Below are 19,087 nucleotides of genomic sequence, written 5' to 3'. Positions count from 1 at the left end.
TAGGTCTGGGGTGGGGCCATGGAAACTGCATTTCTAATGGAGGTGTTCAGGGAACTCTGTGGGAAGTGCTGGCCTGGGTTAAGGAAAAATAGATACCCGTTAACTGAATCCTACCAGCCTGTGATCTCCTCCAGGGCATGGGCTGGGTTTTATTCAACTAATGTATCTCGAGCACAAAGTCAGACGGAGAAGCCCACGTGATAAACGCTTGGTGAATGAAGGTATTCACTTGAAATGAGTCTCCCGAGTTCTAGGGTTCAGCCAGAGGACAATTTACATGGTGTGGTTAGAGAAGGAGACATGCACCGAGTAAGCATCCACATCAGTAACTGTCCGCTCCCGATCCCTGGGAGACGAAGGCTCACCCATCGACACACGGGCCCCTGCTCCGTTTCAGGCCAGGGGCTGTTGATTGTACACTCTGCCTGCATCCTTCAACCAGCTTTCACAGTTGGTGACATTCAGTCATGCACATACAAATGGAAACACAGTGGCATTTTCGGCATTTTATTATTAAGAGGCTCTTAATAAAACAGTGCTGGATAAAATAACAAATGTACAAACTAAGAATCTCTTCTGCTTAATGAAGGTGGTAGCTGCAGCCTCTGAGTATTAAATCCATTCTCTCATCCTCTGTACCATGTTCTTTCCCCTGGACCCCTCTACTTGAAAAGACTATTGGCCAGGTCACCACAAGCTCTTAACAGCTGTCTTTCCTGAACTGTCTAGCAGGCTAGCTGAGGATGGGTTTCTCCCTACCTTGGTTTTTTTGGTAGCTTCGAGAACAGTTTAAGCACCCTTTTGCTGATATTTTTCCTGTTTGGTGATCTTACGCAGAGCTCCCCATTTAAAAAGTTAGAGGTCTTGTAGGCTCCCTCTTAGGAAAGACCACACTTTAGGTTGGCTCCCTCACTGCCTGCTCCCCACACTTGGAGAGCTTTGGGAGTTTTACTCTGATTGGTCTAAAGTTTAGGGAGCTCGAGGTCCTACTGGGTAGGAGAGGAGAAAGGACGGTGGAAAGGGGACAGAAAATGGGAGGCCATTCTTCATTTCTATAGTATTTTTTGTCTTTCTATGATTCTGAGAACATAGTCTTTGTAGCAATTCATTCATTTTCTCAACTCCCTTCCCTCCTACCTCTCTGGTAAGGGTTGTTTTAAGTAAATTATTGATATACACGGAGCACAACGGACTCATAGTTAATGTTTATTAACTACTAGCAACTAATTTCATTATTATTTCTACTACTGCATATATTTTTTGTGGTCTTAAAAATTGTGATTTTTCTGTGTTTTGTTTTTGTTTTTGTTTTTTCTGGAGGGGGAAAAGAGGGGAATATGGGGGACATCTGTAATACCGTCAACAATAAATAAAAATAAAATAAAATAGTTTTGTTCAGACTTTGGGCTAAATGCTAGTCTGTTTTTCCTTTCTGAATGCTGTTTTCCACTCATAATTCTAATAACAGTTCTACCTGCCTTGTCTGATTAAAACCGTAAATAATTATAAATAAAAAACACAAATAAAAGATGAATGAAATGTCGAGTGACACATGATAGAGAATGGCACTGCTTACAGCTCCTCCCTCCAATACCCAACCAGGAGACGGATAACCTGGGTTTTAGTCACCGATCTGCACTTTCTGACCATGACTTTGGGGATTTCGCAGCCCTTCTCCAGGACTGATAAGCTTTCTGTTTGTAACTTGAGCAACTCAACCCTCCTGGTCCTTTAGCTTAGGTACGTTGTGGTTCCAAATTAAACCTTTCTTAGAAGGGAAATGAGCAGAGAATGCTTTTTCTCTTCCTTCCTCTCCCTTGGCCTCCCCCATGGAGGAGCCCTGCCTCCTTCCTGCAGCATCTTTACCGACGTCGCCAGCCTCGTCCTCCCTGACAGGTCCCTGGGCACATGCAGGGCGGAGGAAGAGCATTTCCATCCGTGGTCCTCTTTCTTTCCCTTTTCTTTGTGAATCACATCCCTGCAACCCTGCAGCCCCTCCCCTCAGTGAATTGGAGGTGAAGGAGCCGAAGTCACCCATAGGACACAGTCAAACGGTCACTGCCCTGATTCCTGCCTCCCTCCCTTTCCTCACACTGGCCACAAAACCAGATTCCAGCTCACGGTACTGTCTTCCCAATCGGGAATCGTGCTTTGTTCTGTGTTACTAAAAGTCTTACAGAATGCTTGTTATTAAAAACAAGGTAATATCACATCAGAAACTAAAAAAATATTCTTTGGATATAGATAATGAACATTTTGAACATAAGTCAAATGTCCTTGAGGGAAAATGGAAGCCAACACCAAGTAGCCCCGCAACACCAGTGAGGCATTTCCTGCCGGTTGGAAGCCGAGCGGAACAGGCAGCCACGTTTCTCCTTTGTTTGTACTGAGTCTGGCTGCTAACAGTTTGCTTCTGGTATGGAATTGAGAGGGGTCTTGGGGGAGACCTTAGCCTGTATCCAAAGACTCAACTGCATCAGAGCCAGATCAGCTTCTCTTCTGGATGACCCATGGCTGGGTTGTCTTTAGGACCACCACCCTAAAAAAGTACTAATAAAAGGGGAGCCTCTCAGAACAACTGGAACTGAGAAGAGCTCAGATCTGGACACAGGGCCTTGGACTCCCCCTACCCCCAAGGCTGGCCTGGTTTCAGGGAAAGCTCCAGGGAAACTGTAAGCAGACAAAGTTGTGACAGAGAGAAAGCACCAACAAATGGTCATGCCTGTGACCTGGGGAGGGACCACCTTGTGCATCCAGATGTGGAATAAATGCACATTCATGCCGTATCCATTGGAAAAGGTCCCAGCTTGCACCACTGGTATCTTGGGAGTGGTTTTTCCATAGTATCCACTGGTTTAATTTTTTTTTTAAGTGAAAAGTAATGCCACGGAAATGATTTTGTGATTGCTGTTTCTGTTTGATGGAAAAACTTAAAGATTCTGTGTGTGTGTGTCTCTCTCTAAAAAGGGGCACTTGAATGTCTATGTAGGGAAGCATGGACAAAGAAAAGGTAACAGAATTCTTTCAAAGATTAATCAGATCAATTTGTTACATCGTGAGCCCCCTGACATGAATTCTCTGTGTGTCTAAGGGTCTGACAAGGACCTATGGTTCTTCTAGGGGGAGTCACCTGAGAACATGTGCTGGCCGAGTTCCCCACATACCTTTGCTTTTCACACCCTATGTATCTCCTGGCCTGGAACCAATCAGTGGCAGATAAGCTCAGGGCCCACAGTTTAGCCACACAGAAAACACTGTATCGGCTCTTCTTCTTCCTCCCTGATCATCTGGTTGCCTTTCCTACTCACCTAATTAATTAGTACAGCATGCTGGTCAGTGGCAAAATTAGCAAAAGGAACAAGAAAACCCCATCAATTGTAACAAATGGGCTTTACTGTAAGGTCCTCTTAAAATTGTATTTTCTTTAATCATAATAACTTGCTGTCTCTTTTCCCTGGCCGTTTGCCAGTTTGGACAAATAGCTTAAATTGCACTCAGAACCCTAAATGATGCTCTCTAGCTGGGTGAAGTTGGCACTGATTTTTGGCAGATCTTGAAAACTACCTGAAAGAGCTCCTGCTGACACAAACTCATGGATCACTTCTCGGTGGAAAAGGACTCCAGGGGTGGGCTCTACTTTTTAACTCCTGAAGCCAGGACTCCAACACTGCATGCCCTTCCCTGGGTCACCACTTCTCTGCAGCTGCTGCAGTGAGCTGTCCCTACACACGCAGCTTGGAGATGGCTCCGAGACGTGAGCAAAGGAAGCCTGCCTGAGCCACCTGCCACACCACGGGCTTACCACCTGTGAGGGTGCTGCATACAGACACACGCCCAGGAGTGCTCTTCAAAAGAGCACTTCTCCTCCCCAAAGCTGAGCTATCAGCACGATAGTTCGCTTTCCAGAAAGCAGCGCTCACAGCCTTCTGCTGGGAGAGATCAGAATGCACTCACACAGGCTTCACAGGCTCTTCTGCAAGGGGGTCAAAGTCAGCCACAGAAGGCGGTTACGTGCCAGAGAAAATATTTCGTAACCCTGAATTTCCTGTTGCACCCAATTAGGCTATGGAATTACTTTCTGATTGTCGGCTTAGTCTAAATATTATCAACTTCTGCTGACAAGTTAACCTACAACAGGAAACTCAACAGACAGAGAGTAGTCCGCACTACATTACCCTCCATTATCCTTATCGGATACATTTAGTCCTGCCCAAGGTTTGCGTGAAGCCCAGTGACTCATCAGTCATACAGCTGCTATGGCCGATTTGCTTTATACACTTTGTTACTGTGGATGGAAAGGAAAGTTACAGATAGTTGATTTGTGCTTGAATTTCTGCTGAACCTAGATGGTGACAACAACTAATTTCTAAATTGAAGATCAGGATAAAAATGAACACAAATGAAATATAAACCTAGATATGTTTGGAGGTTACAATCCTGACCTTTATTTCATGTCACAAACACGGGGTGGAATCTTCCATTTTTCCAACGAGCAGATCCCTTGCGGATTCATCGCTGTACGAAACTAAGCTGCACCGAGTATCCCAAGCTCTCATGAAACATCAATAATTATGATTCGTTTCTGTAATAAAATAATCTAGCAATGCTGCTACAGGTTTCAAATGCTACAAGAAGACATGGAATATAACATAGTGAAACGTAACGAGTGCTCCATCTTCTAAGCCTACTTGTGATTTTAACATATTCTTTCCTGTGGCCTCATCAACTGTATTAGGAACCCCCGGAGACAGAGCAAGACACTGTAGGAATATGTTTGATATATAGTTGGATTAAATAACAACCTAATATATCAAACATATCACACAGAGGCCTGCAGAAAAGGCATCCAGGTCTGACTGAGCTCGAGAATAGGCAGAGTGCTGCAGGCTACGGCTGCAGGGCTGGCACCACTGCAACTCCTTTACCCGTCTGCGGAGCACAGTCTGTCTGCGAGTGTGGAATCGGCGCCACAGCGGTGTCGTAGGCACATGCCCCAGAGCTCGCCGACACCCACTCTCGTTTTGCCCAAGCAAACGGTGGATTCAACAGTGCAGACTTGATCACTATTTATGTCTGGGAGATTACAAGCAAAAAGAGTGCTTAAATTTTAAGGGCCTGAAGTGGGAATAAACCAGGAGTCATCTTCATAAACCACAGGCTATTCTACTTTTAAAACAGGCAACCTGAGAATGTAGTGAGCAAAACAGTTTAAACGAAAACATTGCCCATGCCCAAAACTGTTGCGCACAGCAGCGCCAATGCTGCCCAGTTCCGGAGGAAAGCGCGCTCGCTCCCTGCTGAGCCTGCCCGCCCTGTGCAGTTACAGGAGTGGGGATGTCACAGCGATTGCTTACTCACAGTTTCCTAAGTTTTGTTTGCCAGATTATTAGAGGGGATGGAGAAAAACAATTAATTTCAAAAGATTGGTTGATCTGGCTATCAAAATGGGATTTTTTTTTTTTTTTTTAAAACTGGGAAAATATATCTCTTTATACGCAGGAAAAGTATTTTATTTCATGCGGTTATTACCACAAAGCAGACAGCCCTCCTAGACAGGCACAAAAGCTATGTTGTTTTTTGTTTGTTTGTTTTTAATCTAATTGGCTTTACTGAGCGATTCATGAATCAGGCAGCATCCTATCTGGTAAACAGAAAGGTGTTCTCACAAAAGCCATGGCTCTGTTTGATGGTTCCTTCAAATTGGTTTTATAGATAATCTAAGCCATGTGGTCACGGAGCAGAGGAGACTTCAGATCAGTCTCAAGCGCTCTAGAAGGACCAAGCACCCTTCCTGATAGGGAGATGGGAGTGACCTAAATTAGGTAGCCCCATAGTGAAATGTAGGGATTTACATCAAGTTAGGTTAACAATGACTGTAACCAAAGGATTTCTTGGCTTCCCATAAACACAAACACACAGTGTAAACACAAAGGCTGAATGATCCTGACCGTGTGGGAAGTGCCCGCTTGCCCACTTCAGCAGCCATCAGGAAGTGTCTTATTTTTAAAACAAAGCCCCTCCCATCACCCCATTTCCACACTGTTGTACATTTCCCACTCATCTCCTTCGTATGCAAGTGACTTTTACATAGTTGTAACCACAAGGAGCACGCAATTCTGTATTGTTTCTTTTTTTTTTAACTTTGCATCATGCCGGGAGCATCTTCTTTATGCTACAGTCTTATCGGCCAGTATTTTTAACAGCCACATACATTTCCTTCAAGGAGACACTCAGGCACACCCAGCTTCCCACTGCCACAGGCAAGGACGAGTGGAACAAGCTTCTCCCACACACAGAACTTTCTTCCTCTCTGGGTTTCTTCCTCCGGACAGATTCCCAGAGGTGGAATTAATGGCTCAAGGGGTACGGCCAAACAAAAAATCTCCCCCGTGGGACTGCACCAGCCTCTCTGACGCTGGACAGGCCCACAGGACTGATACAGACAGAACTGCCACCCGAGCCCACACACCGGCTCCCAGCGCAACCACGGCCCTCCGACGCCGGCCAGGTGACCTGCCTCTGATCCTGCGTCAGCAGAGCAGGGATAGTAACAGCGCTGCCTCTTGTTGCAAGAACCAGGTGAGTTAATCCACGTCAATCACCTAGAAGATTGCCTGGCACGTGCTTGGCACCCAATCAGTGTGAGCTTTTCGTTCGGCTTTGCGTCTCCTTTTTGCTAAGGCCATCAGCTCACCGTTCTATGGAACAATTTTTATTCCAGGCATTTTCCTAGAAGGCAGTAGATAAAAGTCCCAGCAGCCTGTTTTCAGTGATGGTGATACAGTTACTGCTTACTAAGTCTACTTGTATGTCAGGTACTGCGTTCTTAAATAATCTCATTTGCTATAACAACAATCCTATGGGGTAGGAACTCTTAATAACTTTGTTTTTCAGATCAAGAGTCATCAGGTAAATAAATGTCTGGCAGAGGGAAACTCAGATTCAGAGACAGACAAGAATTCAGGACAAAGGGAACAGGATTGGAACAGGAGCTCTTGGAACAGGGTGACGTGCTAATGTTGAGTTAGAACCAGACTAATTAATTCTCAAGGAGAATGTGTGTCAATTGACATGGCTTCAGCATTAGCAGGCAGAAGCTTTCCCAAGAGAGGCCAGTGGTAATAAATCATACAAGGAATAGGAAAAACAAATTAAGCACGAAACCTCTAAATTTCAGTCAATGGCTGCTGCTTGCTTCTTAAGTTGAAAGTACATTTTCCATTCATGATTAGCTTGATTTACAAAACAGAAACAAAGATATAACCAGAAGACGGAGTTGCTCCTATAACCACACTTAGTTCTTAACTTTGTTACGAAAAACTCAGTATCAGATTATCCAAGACCCTCAGGACAGAGGCCAGTGAAGGGAACCCTTATTAACCCCTAAATCAGAAGCCAAATCTCTTAAATTCTATCCTGATGAGACATTTTTTAAAAATGCCTTTGCCAAGTCTAGAGTGACTACTAGGAGATGGGTTCTAAGAATTCCATGGTTTTAAGAATGTTCCCCAGCTTAGCCGATTCACTCTATGCTCATGTGTATTTTACACACAGCACTGGCCCAGGCACTGCTTCTGAGTGGTTTGGTGAATTCCAGTGCTCGGACTCCATATTTTGGTTTTACAAAAAAGGTAGAACTTTAGGCATAACTATACTGAGGGATCCAACTTTTTTGGAGGGGAAGAGCCAGATTATATTTCCTAATGTATTTGGGTGCTTGGAAGGGAGGTGAGGGTTTAGGTACCAGAAGGGATTTGCTTGGACAGACCACACGAGGAGGCCTCCTCTGGTTCTACTATCCTTGCACTGAAGACAGTCATGGGGTGGGCTGGGTGGGAGGTTACAGCTCCTTATCAGGGTTGGGCTTTGCCCCTGGACAGCACTAGCCCACCATCCTCTTTACTTCATAACTGTCCTCCCTACTGTCCAAAATGAACATATTTCTTTCCTTTAATTGCTGTTTCTCTTAACACATACTCATGATCTTAAGTTCTAAACATTTATCTAGTCTACAAATGTAGATAGATAGTTAGAAAACACACCATCCGATCACAATCTCCAGCATATACTGAAAAGTCGATTATTGGGTACACTTTTGAGATTCACATGGTCCTCTTTTAATTTCAAGAAAAGGAGAGACCCAGTGTTAAAGGCATATGGAAACCAGAAAATTTGAAGGTGACAATCTCACATTCAGTAATAGGGATGATTTTAAGGAAGCACCCAACACCCACTTTATATAAAATGCAACTAAATCAAGATTGCAAATGCTCGATTCTTCCTCTGGATACCCAAAGGTATTTTTCTGGGTGGTTAACCTGAAAGACTCACCCACTGGGGTTTTTCCATACCCTATAAAAAGGTGCTGGGCAGGTAGAGCAGGTTTGCAGTTTGCTAGTCTAACTACTTGGAATAAGACAAGCTCCCTGCTGGACGCCTAACTCCCTTGCACAGCTGTCCACCGGAGGACCTACTGACATCACACAAGCAGCCACACATGGACACTCACTTTTGGCTTTGCTCTTGGCTTCAGTTGCTCTAACTTCTTAGCAGCAGCCTCAATGGATGCTGCAGCCCCCAGTAATTCTGTTTCTGCAATGACGGTTGGGTCTTCTGGATCCACCCACTCTGTTCCTAAAATCAGTCCAAAGTGGGTCATTTTTGGTAGCTGCAGACCTCAGGGCACTGGCTTAATTACAAACAATGTATGGATTTGCATGCAGAGAAGTTTCCTGAGCCTACTAGCTGCACTGTCCTGGGGGATGGACCCTCCAGCTCTCACAGATCAGCTGGGTGCAGAGGGGTGGCTGTCTGATCCTGGCTTTCTCAATCAGTTGTGTGAAGAGCTCTACCACAGGAGCAGTGATCAGTGATAATTTAAAAATCAAGAATCTCACAGACCAAGCCAGCTTGAAAGTGACTAACTTCTAATTTAGGGCCATGACTGTAAGTAGGCATCCTCAGGAGACTTGAGACTATGCTGAGCACAAAGATTTACTATGCTCCTCTCCTGGGCACACGAAGAATAGCCACTCACCTCAATTCCAACAAAAGGAAACTGGTGAGAAAACCTTTCCTTGGTGAGTTGCTTGCTTCTAGGGAACTGTGAAGGGGTGTGCCAACAATGTACCCAGATAGCACCATTTTCTAAACATGAAGGGTAATATCTAAATAAGAATAAATATTCTGATGAGTGAAAACACAGGTGAAAATAAGTGGCAAGACCCTCCAAAGAGAAGTGGGCAGTTCTAGATGGATTACACTATTTAAGTAGAAGCCCTTACCATAAAGACTGGAAAAAAGGCTTGCTTCATGAGGATATTACTTTTAAAATCCAACTCTATTCCCATTTGATTAAAAAAAACCAGTGCCTCCCTATATTCCTTCTGACTGCGTATGCCAAGAGAGGGCCTGTGTTGCCGTGTTTTCTCTGCTCAGTTCGCTGTACTAGCTCTGCCGTGAGTGGTGCCCCACGAGAGGGCACGAGAGGACCCAGCCTACCTTTCATGGCTTCTGCTGCCTGAATGAGCTCAGTCACGGCGCCAGCGACCCGCTTGGAGAGAGCAGCCAGCTGGTGCTTGAGCTCCGGGGTTGGTTTCTGAAGAACCTGTAGGTAAAGGACAAGCCAAATACATGAGGAGGGTGGCAACCACCGTGACAGGGGTGCACTCTTACCGGGGCGGACTCCCGGCTTCTGCTTTCCTCCTGTGAGAAATGAAGAGCTGGGAGCCAGGCGTTTCTGTAGATCCCTTCTGACATATTTCCTTAAGATTATACGGCAGACAAAAAAATCCTTATTTGTCCTTTATTTATACCTTCATCGTCCCTTATTTGTACTTTTACCCGTACATACAATAAATATATGCACATGAAAATTACCCAATGTTACCCAAGAACACTCTGCGTGAACCCGAAAGCCCAAGGCTGTGGGTCAGCTGGTCTATGTGACAAGACAAACGTGAGACCAGAAGAAGAAACGTGTGACTCAGGATCGTCAAGACAGCAACAACCAACTGATCGGGAGGACCGTACCTAAGGGAACAATCCATTTCCAGCGTTTTCACTGCAAGCTGCCCTGGGAGAAGTTACGGAGACTTTCCCTTTTTTGAACTAGTTCAAAGGTTTTTTAAAATGTTTTTTTGTTTTCATGGTGTTAAAAAAAGATATTGGAACTCCAACCTCCAATCCAACTTAAAAGGCACCCCAGCTGAATTCTTCTCAAATTCATTCAAGAACAGAGCTAAGAAAGGAGAGGAGAGCTCCTCACCCACCTCCAAACCAGGGACTTACATTCTGACTTACACCATCTCGGTCCTTCCTAATTTCAAAACTCCTCTTCCAACATTCTTTTCTGCATCTCTTCCCCACACTGTGCAGTGGTAATCCTCAGATTTAGAAGTGTTTAGACATGCCGGCACAAAGCACAACTGCTGTCTCTCTCTAGACAATTTTGGAGCCTCTGAGCAGGGGATGAGGTGTGCGCTTGGGGATTGGATAGACCTGTGTTTGAACCTGGCTTTGCCTGCTACTGGTTTGTGACACTGGGTGGATTACTAAACCCCCCAGAACCTGTTTTCTTATCTGTAACACTGAGGTAATGCTGGCCCCTCAGGGCTGCCATAAAGAGCAAATGCAATAACACATGACATCTTGCACAATGCGACACAGTAGGTATTCAGTGAATGTTAATTCCCTTCTTGGTGTCCCATCCCCTCTTTCAACTAGCCAGGTATCATACTCTTTCTCTGGAGTCTGGACAAGATGGGTTTTGGACCCCGGCCAAACCCCTTCATATCATAACTATAAGAGAAACGTGGTAAAAAGATCTGGGGCTGGGGTGTTAATGGGGTTATACTTTGACCAGTCCCAGACAGGCCAGTGCATAGAAGACATTGTTTGCGTTCTCAAACTGATCAAAGATTTTTGAACGTCACTTCACATGCATCTATTCCCATCCTCTTTCTCTTATAATCTTCTAAATTTTATATTTGCTACTGTACTATGATTTCTGCTACTCTGCTATCCCCATTCTTTCACCCTAGGACTGACACATATCACTACGCAAATGTTAAGAACTCAGTGCAGACTTGTGAAAAAGTGAATGAATGGATGGGTAAAAAAGAAACCAACACACTATTGGAACAATTCCTAACATGGTGGCTTCCCACACCAGTTCCAAAACAACACTAGAACCACGAAGAGGTAGAAGGAAGGGGTTAAGTGCTTTTTACTTTCTAACACAGCCATGGGCAAGCAACTTAGTTATATGTAGGTTCTGGAGTCAACATGCCTGTGTAACCCTGGTCCAGTTACTTATATCTTCTCTCTAAACTGTATTTACCAATTAAATGATCATAACAGTTCTTCTGTTATAGAGTTGTAGTAAGACTGTATAAATATATAATTTAATATATAATTCCATCAGGGCTACTGATGGAATTGCTCTGGTGTATGGCCTGCACATCAAGATTTTTAGAAGTTCCCCAGGTGATTCTCATATGCAGCCAAAGTGTGAACCACTGCTCTAGACTCAAATGGTGGCATTTGCTACCACTTAATTATAAAGGGCTCGCACCATATTTGTTTGAAACAGTACGTGTTGTAAGGTTACCAGGTGAATAATAGTTATGGCTCAGGGTCTGAATAGCCAAGTGGTCCATAGGCATTTTTAAATGGTTTCTCTACAGTGGCCAACATAACCTGAATAAGCAGAGTTAGAGGTATGGTGGGGGGACTCATAATAAATGGTGAAAGACTGAGTTTCTCCTGCTAGGATAAAAATAAGGTAAAGATGTCTGTTCTCACACTTCTATCAACATTGTACCAGAATTCCTAACCAGTGCAATAAGACAAGAAAAAGAAATAAATGGCACATAGATGACAAGGGAGAAGAGAAATTGTATTTGTTCACAAACAACATGAATGTCTATCTAGAAAACTCTAAGGCATCTGTAAAAAAATATATATAATAAAAAAAACTTCTAGAACTAATAAATGAGTTTAGCAAGGTCATAGGATATAAAGTCAATATATAAACATCAAGTATATTTTTATATACAAGCAATAAAAGTTGGGAATTAAATTTAGAATAGCATAAATAGGTATGAAATATCTAGTTAAATTTGACAATAGATGTGTAAAATTTGAATGCTAACAACTATAAACATTGTTGAAAATATTCAAGGAGACCTAAATAAATGGAGATATATACTATGTTCATAGAACAGAAGACTGTGAGAGAAATTATTTGCAGAAAATATATCTGACAAAGAACTCTTATCTGGAAAATATAAAGAACTCCAAAAGTTCGATAATAAGACAAATAACTTAAAAAGTGGGCAAAATATCTGAATAGACACTTCATCAAAGAAAACATACAGAAGGAAACAGGTACATAAAATTGCTCAACAGTATAAATTAAAACCACAATGAGATACCACTACATACCCATTAGAATGGCTAAAATTAAAAAGACTGACCATTCCAATTATTAACAAGGATGTGGAGCAATCAGAACTCACACACTGCTGTTGGAAATGTAAAGTAGTATAACCACTTTAAAAATCAGTTTGGTGGTTTCCTAAAAAATTTAAAAACATACCTACCCTATGATATAAATATTCTACTTCTAGTAATTCATCCAAGAGAAATGAATGTGTGCAAGCACAAAGACTTGTATATTGTTAAGAAAAAGAAAAAACAGCTCCAAGACAGAGCTGCTTGCCACCAGGACAGAAAATCAAGACTTAATTGCAGTTTCACCCCGTCCCAGGAAAGTGACCTTAAGCCAATCAGTTTGGAATTTCCTGATAAGATTCCTGCTGCCTTCCCCCAAAGAAAGGTGCCTGGCTTAAAACAACTCTGTCTTTTCTTTTGCTGATAACTTTCTTGTCCTGTCCCGTTTGTGCCTATAAAACAACTTTAGTTTTGTACAACTGTTTGGAGCTCCCTTCTATTTGCTAGATGGGATACTGCCCATCTATTTGCTAAATGGGATGAATTGTTCAATAAAGCTAATTATATCTTCAAATTTACTTGGTTGAATTTTTATTCTTTCACAATACAGAATGTTCTTATCAGCTTTATATATAATAATCAAAACCTAGAAACAACCCGAATGTAAATCAACAGGTTTATAAACAAATTACGGAACATCTATATGATAGAATACTATTTATCAATAAAAGGCGACAAATTATTGATACCTACAATATGGATGGGATGGAAAATATTGATGCTGAATGAAAGAAGCCAGACAAAAAGGAGCACATGCTATATAATTCCATTTATATAAAAGTCTATAAAATGCAAACAAATCAATAACAAAAGCAGATCCATGGTTGCCTGGAAATTTTATTTTATTATTATTTTTAATATATCTTTATTGATTTCAGAGAGAGGAAAGGAGAGGGAGAGACAGAGATAGAAACATCAATGATGAGAGTCACTGATCGTCTAGCCCGCAACCCGGGCATGTGCCCTGACCGGGAATCGAACCCCGATCGCCTGGATCCTAGGTCGACGCTCAACCGCTGAGCCACGCCCGGCCGGGCGCCTGGAAATTTTAAGCGGTGATGGATCTATCACTTGTTTTTATTGTTGTGATGCTTTCACAGGTGTATTCATGTGTTGATACTTGAATTGTATATTTTAAATATATTTACTGCACATTATTATGCCTCAACAAAGCTCACAAAAAAGTTAAGGGTGTGATGGGGAGATTCACATCACCAAAGTGCAGTGGTGCAAGACTTCTGTCCTTACAAGAGCCTTGATGGAGAAAGGGAACCACTTCTGTATACACCACGGCTCTCTAAGAAAGGAAATAGTCACATGATAAAGTGCCTTATTTAGATAAGGCAGGAGGAAAGGAGTTCTATTTTTATTCTGCTATTAAATCAATATGATCTCTAATAGCAGGCAACGTACAGAACCAAATTAAAGTTCTGCTAGTGGAAGCGAGGGTAATTTTAACCCTGTCAAAGATCTCATATTGTGGTTCTGCAGCAATATTGAACTGTGACTGCTACAGAGGCAAAGTGGCTGCTTCTTGACCCACAATACAAATCTTCCATGTAACGGCTCACATGGGCACGTCTCCTGCTTCATAAAGCAGCTCCGAGAGCGGCAAGGAAATGGTGCTGCCCAACTTAGCTCCCATTGTTTGTTGATTGTTCTCCAAAGAAACGGATTCCCCAACTAGGGGTTTTCAATTTGGAGCCTCAATTCCAAAAGGATCCAGCTGGGTGTTTGGGTCTGAGAACCCCCTTAACAGTTTAAGGACCATTTTGTGTGGATATGCTGATGTCTCTTTGATGAGGTTAGGGGGAGGCAGGAAATGGGTTTTCAGCTCAAGGGGGGCCCAAGATCCATAAAAAGCTAAGAAAAGTAAAATCATGACTGTTATTTGTACATAGAGGGGAAAAAAAGAGAATGGGATTGGCAAGGGATACAAAATTCATTATTATTTATAGATTTCTTTAGAAAATAAAGTTCTGAACAAATTGAAACAAACTGTTAATTAACAAAATTAGTTAATTATATAGATGGTGGGCACATGGCTGTTGATCTTATTTTCTGCATTTTTAAACCTTTTCTATAGGTAAACTAAAATATACGAATCAGCCAAAAAAGGTTAGGAATCCTTGACTCTAGGATATTTGAGCCGAACAAGGCTAAAGCAGCATAATTTCCCCACATTTTTATGTGCCCAAATTTAAGGAAAGCAGCCCACTAAGGAAGATCTCAGGACTTCCTTGTACCACCTGAAAAATAAGCTCAATTTACTTCTGTAAATTGCTACATATTTTCTCCAAACTTAAACTTTTCCCTTTCTCTTTTCCCTTTTATAAAACTTAGACAATTTCTATTCTTTTTTAGCCTCAGGAATCTTACTAATGTTTTTTGATCAATTAAAACAGAAGTCAAATTTTCAAGTGGTCCAGGAGGGCTCTTTGTAGGACCTCCGGTTACAGTTCTGATGGCGGTGGACTTTGTTTTCAGAATGGTGATCCTGTGGTCACCTCGTTATAAACGGTCTCCCCACACAGACCCGAGAACGCAGAGGGCAGGATGTTGTGTGTGTGTGCCTGTGTGTATGTGTTAAAATCTCCAGTTTTTAATGGCTTTTTCATTCACCGTCCTTAAATAGCTAATCCAATCTTAGCATTCTTTTCTTCTATCCTAAAGATAATTCCAACACAAACCTGATGTCTTCTCTAAAGGGGCTATTTGGCTTTCATTTTCCGGCTCTGGCTCCCAAAGCCCCCGCAGGACACACACTAGCTCCCGCTGGTGCGCCAGCGTCTCCCTCCCTTCCCGCTGGTCTCTATCAGCACTGGCCTCAGGGGCCAGGGGCTCGTGGGCCTCAGTGTGGAACAACGCTCCTCACTCTCAGCCTCACTTCTGCTCATATTTCTTCAAAGTCTGCTTTGGAGAAGGAATTAGGGCTAATAATGTGAAATGTGAACTCATTTGTAGCAGCAGCCCCAAGGAAACGATCAACGTCCACAGTTTAGGGGACAGAATATTGTCACACAGCCTCTACAATTTTTCGTTAGCAACTTGTATTTTCCTAGGTTTATGATAATTCCCTGGAAATGAAGGCTGTTTTCTTATATTTTTATTAGAAAATACCCTTCAAAGAGTATGTTTAACTTTCTGAACAGATAAAAATGAACACATGAATGATTATGTACATGATGATATTTCATTCATGTTTCCTTGGAAGTCAGAACCATCAGCACGTGTCACCATTAAGGGGCAAAAACATCCTTGCAAAAGATGAGACAATTTTTTGTATGTTTCATAAAAGTTTTAATCATTTAGCTTTCCTTCCTATTAATGACTTCATTTTAGCACTAACTACCTTCACACTATAAACTTCAAAACAGCCATAGAGATTTATATTTCTACTATAAATCTATATTTATATTTATATTTCCACAGACATTTATATTTCTACTATAATTACAGGCTGCAATGGCAATAACTGTATAGAAAGAAGAAAAGAAACTCATGTGGCAGGTTTTTAACAGACACATCAACCACCCAGGTTTGCAAAAGGTAAGGTTTAAGAGTCCTGTTTCTCTGGAAGGAAGAATTCATAACAGAAAAAAGAATCTACTGAAAAATAGATCTGGTGGCCCAGGGTCACAGGCCCTGATAATACTCTAAATTCTTCAAAAAAACTGCGAGATCTTTATCAGCTTGTGTACATGTTGGTAGAATCTGGTGAAGCCCAAAAATGGATGCAGGAAGAAAAGTGGCAACCCCTTAGGACCATATTCAAAATCCTTGACCAGAAAGATCTTGCAAAATAGCAGCTGAATTTTCACAAGACACTCCCAAGTCTTCCCTGCGCATTCTGACTGGTCTGTTGTTCAGACACGCAAGCGAAAGAGAGAATTACCTGTGGCAGACTTTAAAGCTGTGTGGAAGCCCTCTTCCTATGGCTTTTCTGGTTCCGTAGGATAAATTGGGTTATCCAACCTGCTCTAGCTGCCCTCTTTGTAAAGGGTTATCCACTGAGATTATGGACTGATAAAAAGGCAGAAAACAAGATGGGAGGACACAGGCCTAACTGAATTCGTGACTATAGCTGAGCATGTTGAAAGGACCCAGGAACAAGAAGGGAAATGAAAATCCTCCAAGCTATCAGCTTTACAGCTACAACAGCTCCAAGGCCAGAGACCCAAAATAACACGTAGGCCTCTTGAATGCACTCCTCTCGGGGTCCATTATCAAACACGGCCCAGAAATCCATGTCTCAATTGTGATAAACTGTAACACTGGAAAAAAGGTTGTCCTCAAAGGCCCCATGCAAACTTTTCAACATCGACTCGAATGCCCCTGTATCTACCTCCAAGGACTCCCCCATATGGGCCCTGACGAGGCCACTGTCTGTGTGGAGTTTGCATGTTCTCCCCATGTCTGCGTGGGTTTCCTCTGGGTGGTCCGGTTTCCTCCCACATTCTAGAGATGTGCATGTGAGGGGAACTGTCGTGTCTACATTGTCCTGGTCTGAGTGACTGTGGGTGGGTGTGAGTGGCCCTGGGGTGGAAGGGTGTCCCACCTCGTCCAGGGTTGGTTCCTACTTTGCACCCCGAGTTGCTGGGATAGGTTCTGGCCATCTGTGACCCTGAACTAGAATAAACAGGTTAGAAAAGCATTATCTGTTTTTATTAACCTTTCTTAAATGTATGTATAGCTCAAATTTATTTCAATGTTTAATATTAGAAGTATTTTGGGTCTTTATTTAGAAGTGTGATGATGATTTTGCAACCAGGAATATGCCATAGGAACTTAATTTGTGTTTATATCACTTAGCCTGTGGTACAATTGATTTCTTTTTAAGTCCTTTTGCTTAAAGTTGCAGTTTCCAAGAGCCCACTGACAATGTTAAGTGAGGACTTGCTGTACTTTCCTGGAATAGCCAAGGGGAAACTGAAATTACTAGAGCTACGCTTCCCACTTTAAACCCCACCCTCACTGGACAACAAAATCTGCAGAGTAAAAGGGGAGTTTCCATAGTGGGGCATCTCATAAAGTTTACAGAGAATTTTTATCTCAAATACAAATGACTCTGGAATTTTTCACTGGAAAACATTCCTTTTTGCCATGTGACCAACCCCAGTCAGTCTACTGGGTGGAGACCTCCCTTCTAAGTTAAAAGGGCTCACACGTGTTGTTTCCAATGGGGACCTCCCTTTAGAATTTCCTGACAGCCTGAACCTGATCTTTTATATTCCTACTGTCTCTCCTTGACATAGAGGAGGAAGATTTCCAACAAAGGTCCTCTAATTTAATCGAAGTGCCCCAAAATATGTGGGCTGCCTTTAAAACTGACATTGGAAGAATAAATAGTGCAGAACCTATGAAGCTTCAGATAGATATAACTGAACCTCTCCCTAAATCACCTCAATATCCATCAAAGCCTGAGGCCCTCCATACAAGGCCTGGCGCCCAGAGAACTAATGGCCAGGGGCTAACCATTCTTTGCACCAAGGACTAGGATGGGGGGCGCGATTTGTCCAGGGTTTGAGAGCTCTTAATAACAGTGATTCCTCGAGTCCCGAACACTCTGTTGTCACAAGTTCCTCCAGACTCACATGGTTCATTGCTGTGGACTCTGTTCAGCCCTTTCCAGCATCCCTATGGACCTCAACAGGCAACATCTACGTCCCTTTACAGGGAACAAGTGACAGTGTACATGGGCAGTCATGCCTCAAGGGTTCAGAGGCCCCTTCTTATTTCTCCCAAATATTTCACTGAGATTCAGACATCCTCCAACTCCCCGGGGAAATCGACCCTTTTACAAAGTGTGGATAACCTCTCGCTGTGCTCAGTTACCAAAGAGGTGTCCATGGAGGATTCCATTTATTTGCTGCAACGGTGAGCTGGAGAAGGGCACAGTCTCTAAGGAAAACTACAATTATCTTCAGACAGTGTTCATTGCCAAGGTCACAACCTCAGTGCTGGAGGAATTCAGCTGTCTCCAAAAAGAGTTAAGCTAAGCCAGGAATTTCCTAGGGACACAACTAAGCAACAGCTGCGTGGATTTCTAGGCTTGACTGCTTACTGCAGGCTGTGGGTTCCTAATTTTTCTCTATTACTTCTCCACTCCATGAATTTTCTAAAATTTCAGCCCCTGAATCCCTTTCTTGGGAGGACCAACATGAGCAGGCTTCTATCAGATGACAAGCACCGCAAGAACCACCTGCCTTCAGGCTACCTCACTATTCAAAACCTTTTACTGTATTTTTGTGCACCAAGGGAATGATGAAGCTCTGGGAATGCAAGCGTGTGGGAATGCCCGAAGGCCTTTTGTCTGTACAGCAGAGACTTGATTCAGGTGGCTGTGTCCAGCCCAGCTGTCTTAGGGGGTAGAGCTGCAGCCGCAAAGTAGTGGAAGCCTCAGCACGTTTAACCCTGGGAAATGATGTTTATTGGCACACTCTACATGCTGTCCAAAGTCATCTTAACTCTGAACTGACTCACCTTTTCTCTGCAAGTAGCCTAACTTCCTACAAGAGTTTTCTGCTTTCACCACCTAATCTACACCTTAAACACTGGAACATCCTTCATC

The 19,087-nt window shown here is 42.8% G+C and overlaps 1 protein-coding gene across 2 annotated transcripts in view; it reads right to left on the bottom strand.

Moving 5' to 3' along the window:
* Positions 1-19,087, bottom strand: part of TLN2 (talin 2) — a 392,818-nt gene that overhangs the window by 11,712 nt on the left and 362,019 nt on the right. For both annotated transcript variants that reach the window (XM_081132101.1, XM_081132102.1), the window contains exons 53-54: positions 9,502-9,607; positions 8,510-8,634 (exon numbers count right to left, since the gene is read on the bottom strand). In XM_081132101.1, the coding sequence (XP_080988227.1) occupies positions 8,510-8,634; positions 9,502-9,607 (231 nt within the window). The remainder of the gene's footprint in view (positions 1-8,509; positions 8,635-9,501; positions 9,608-19,087) is intronic.

Source organism: Miniopterus schreibersii, assembly GCF_964146895.1.
Source record: "Miniopterus schreibersii genome assembly, chromosome: 1".
NCBI lineage: Eukaryota > Metazoa > Chordata > Mammalia > Chiroptera > Miniopteridae > Miniopterus > Miniopterus schreibersii.
The sequence above is the reverse complement of the archived record's forward strand: the minus strand, read 5'-3'. Positions and strand labels throughout refer to the sequence as shown.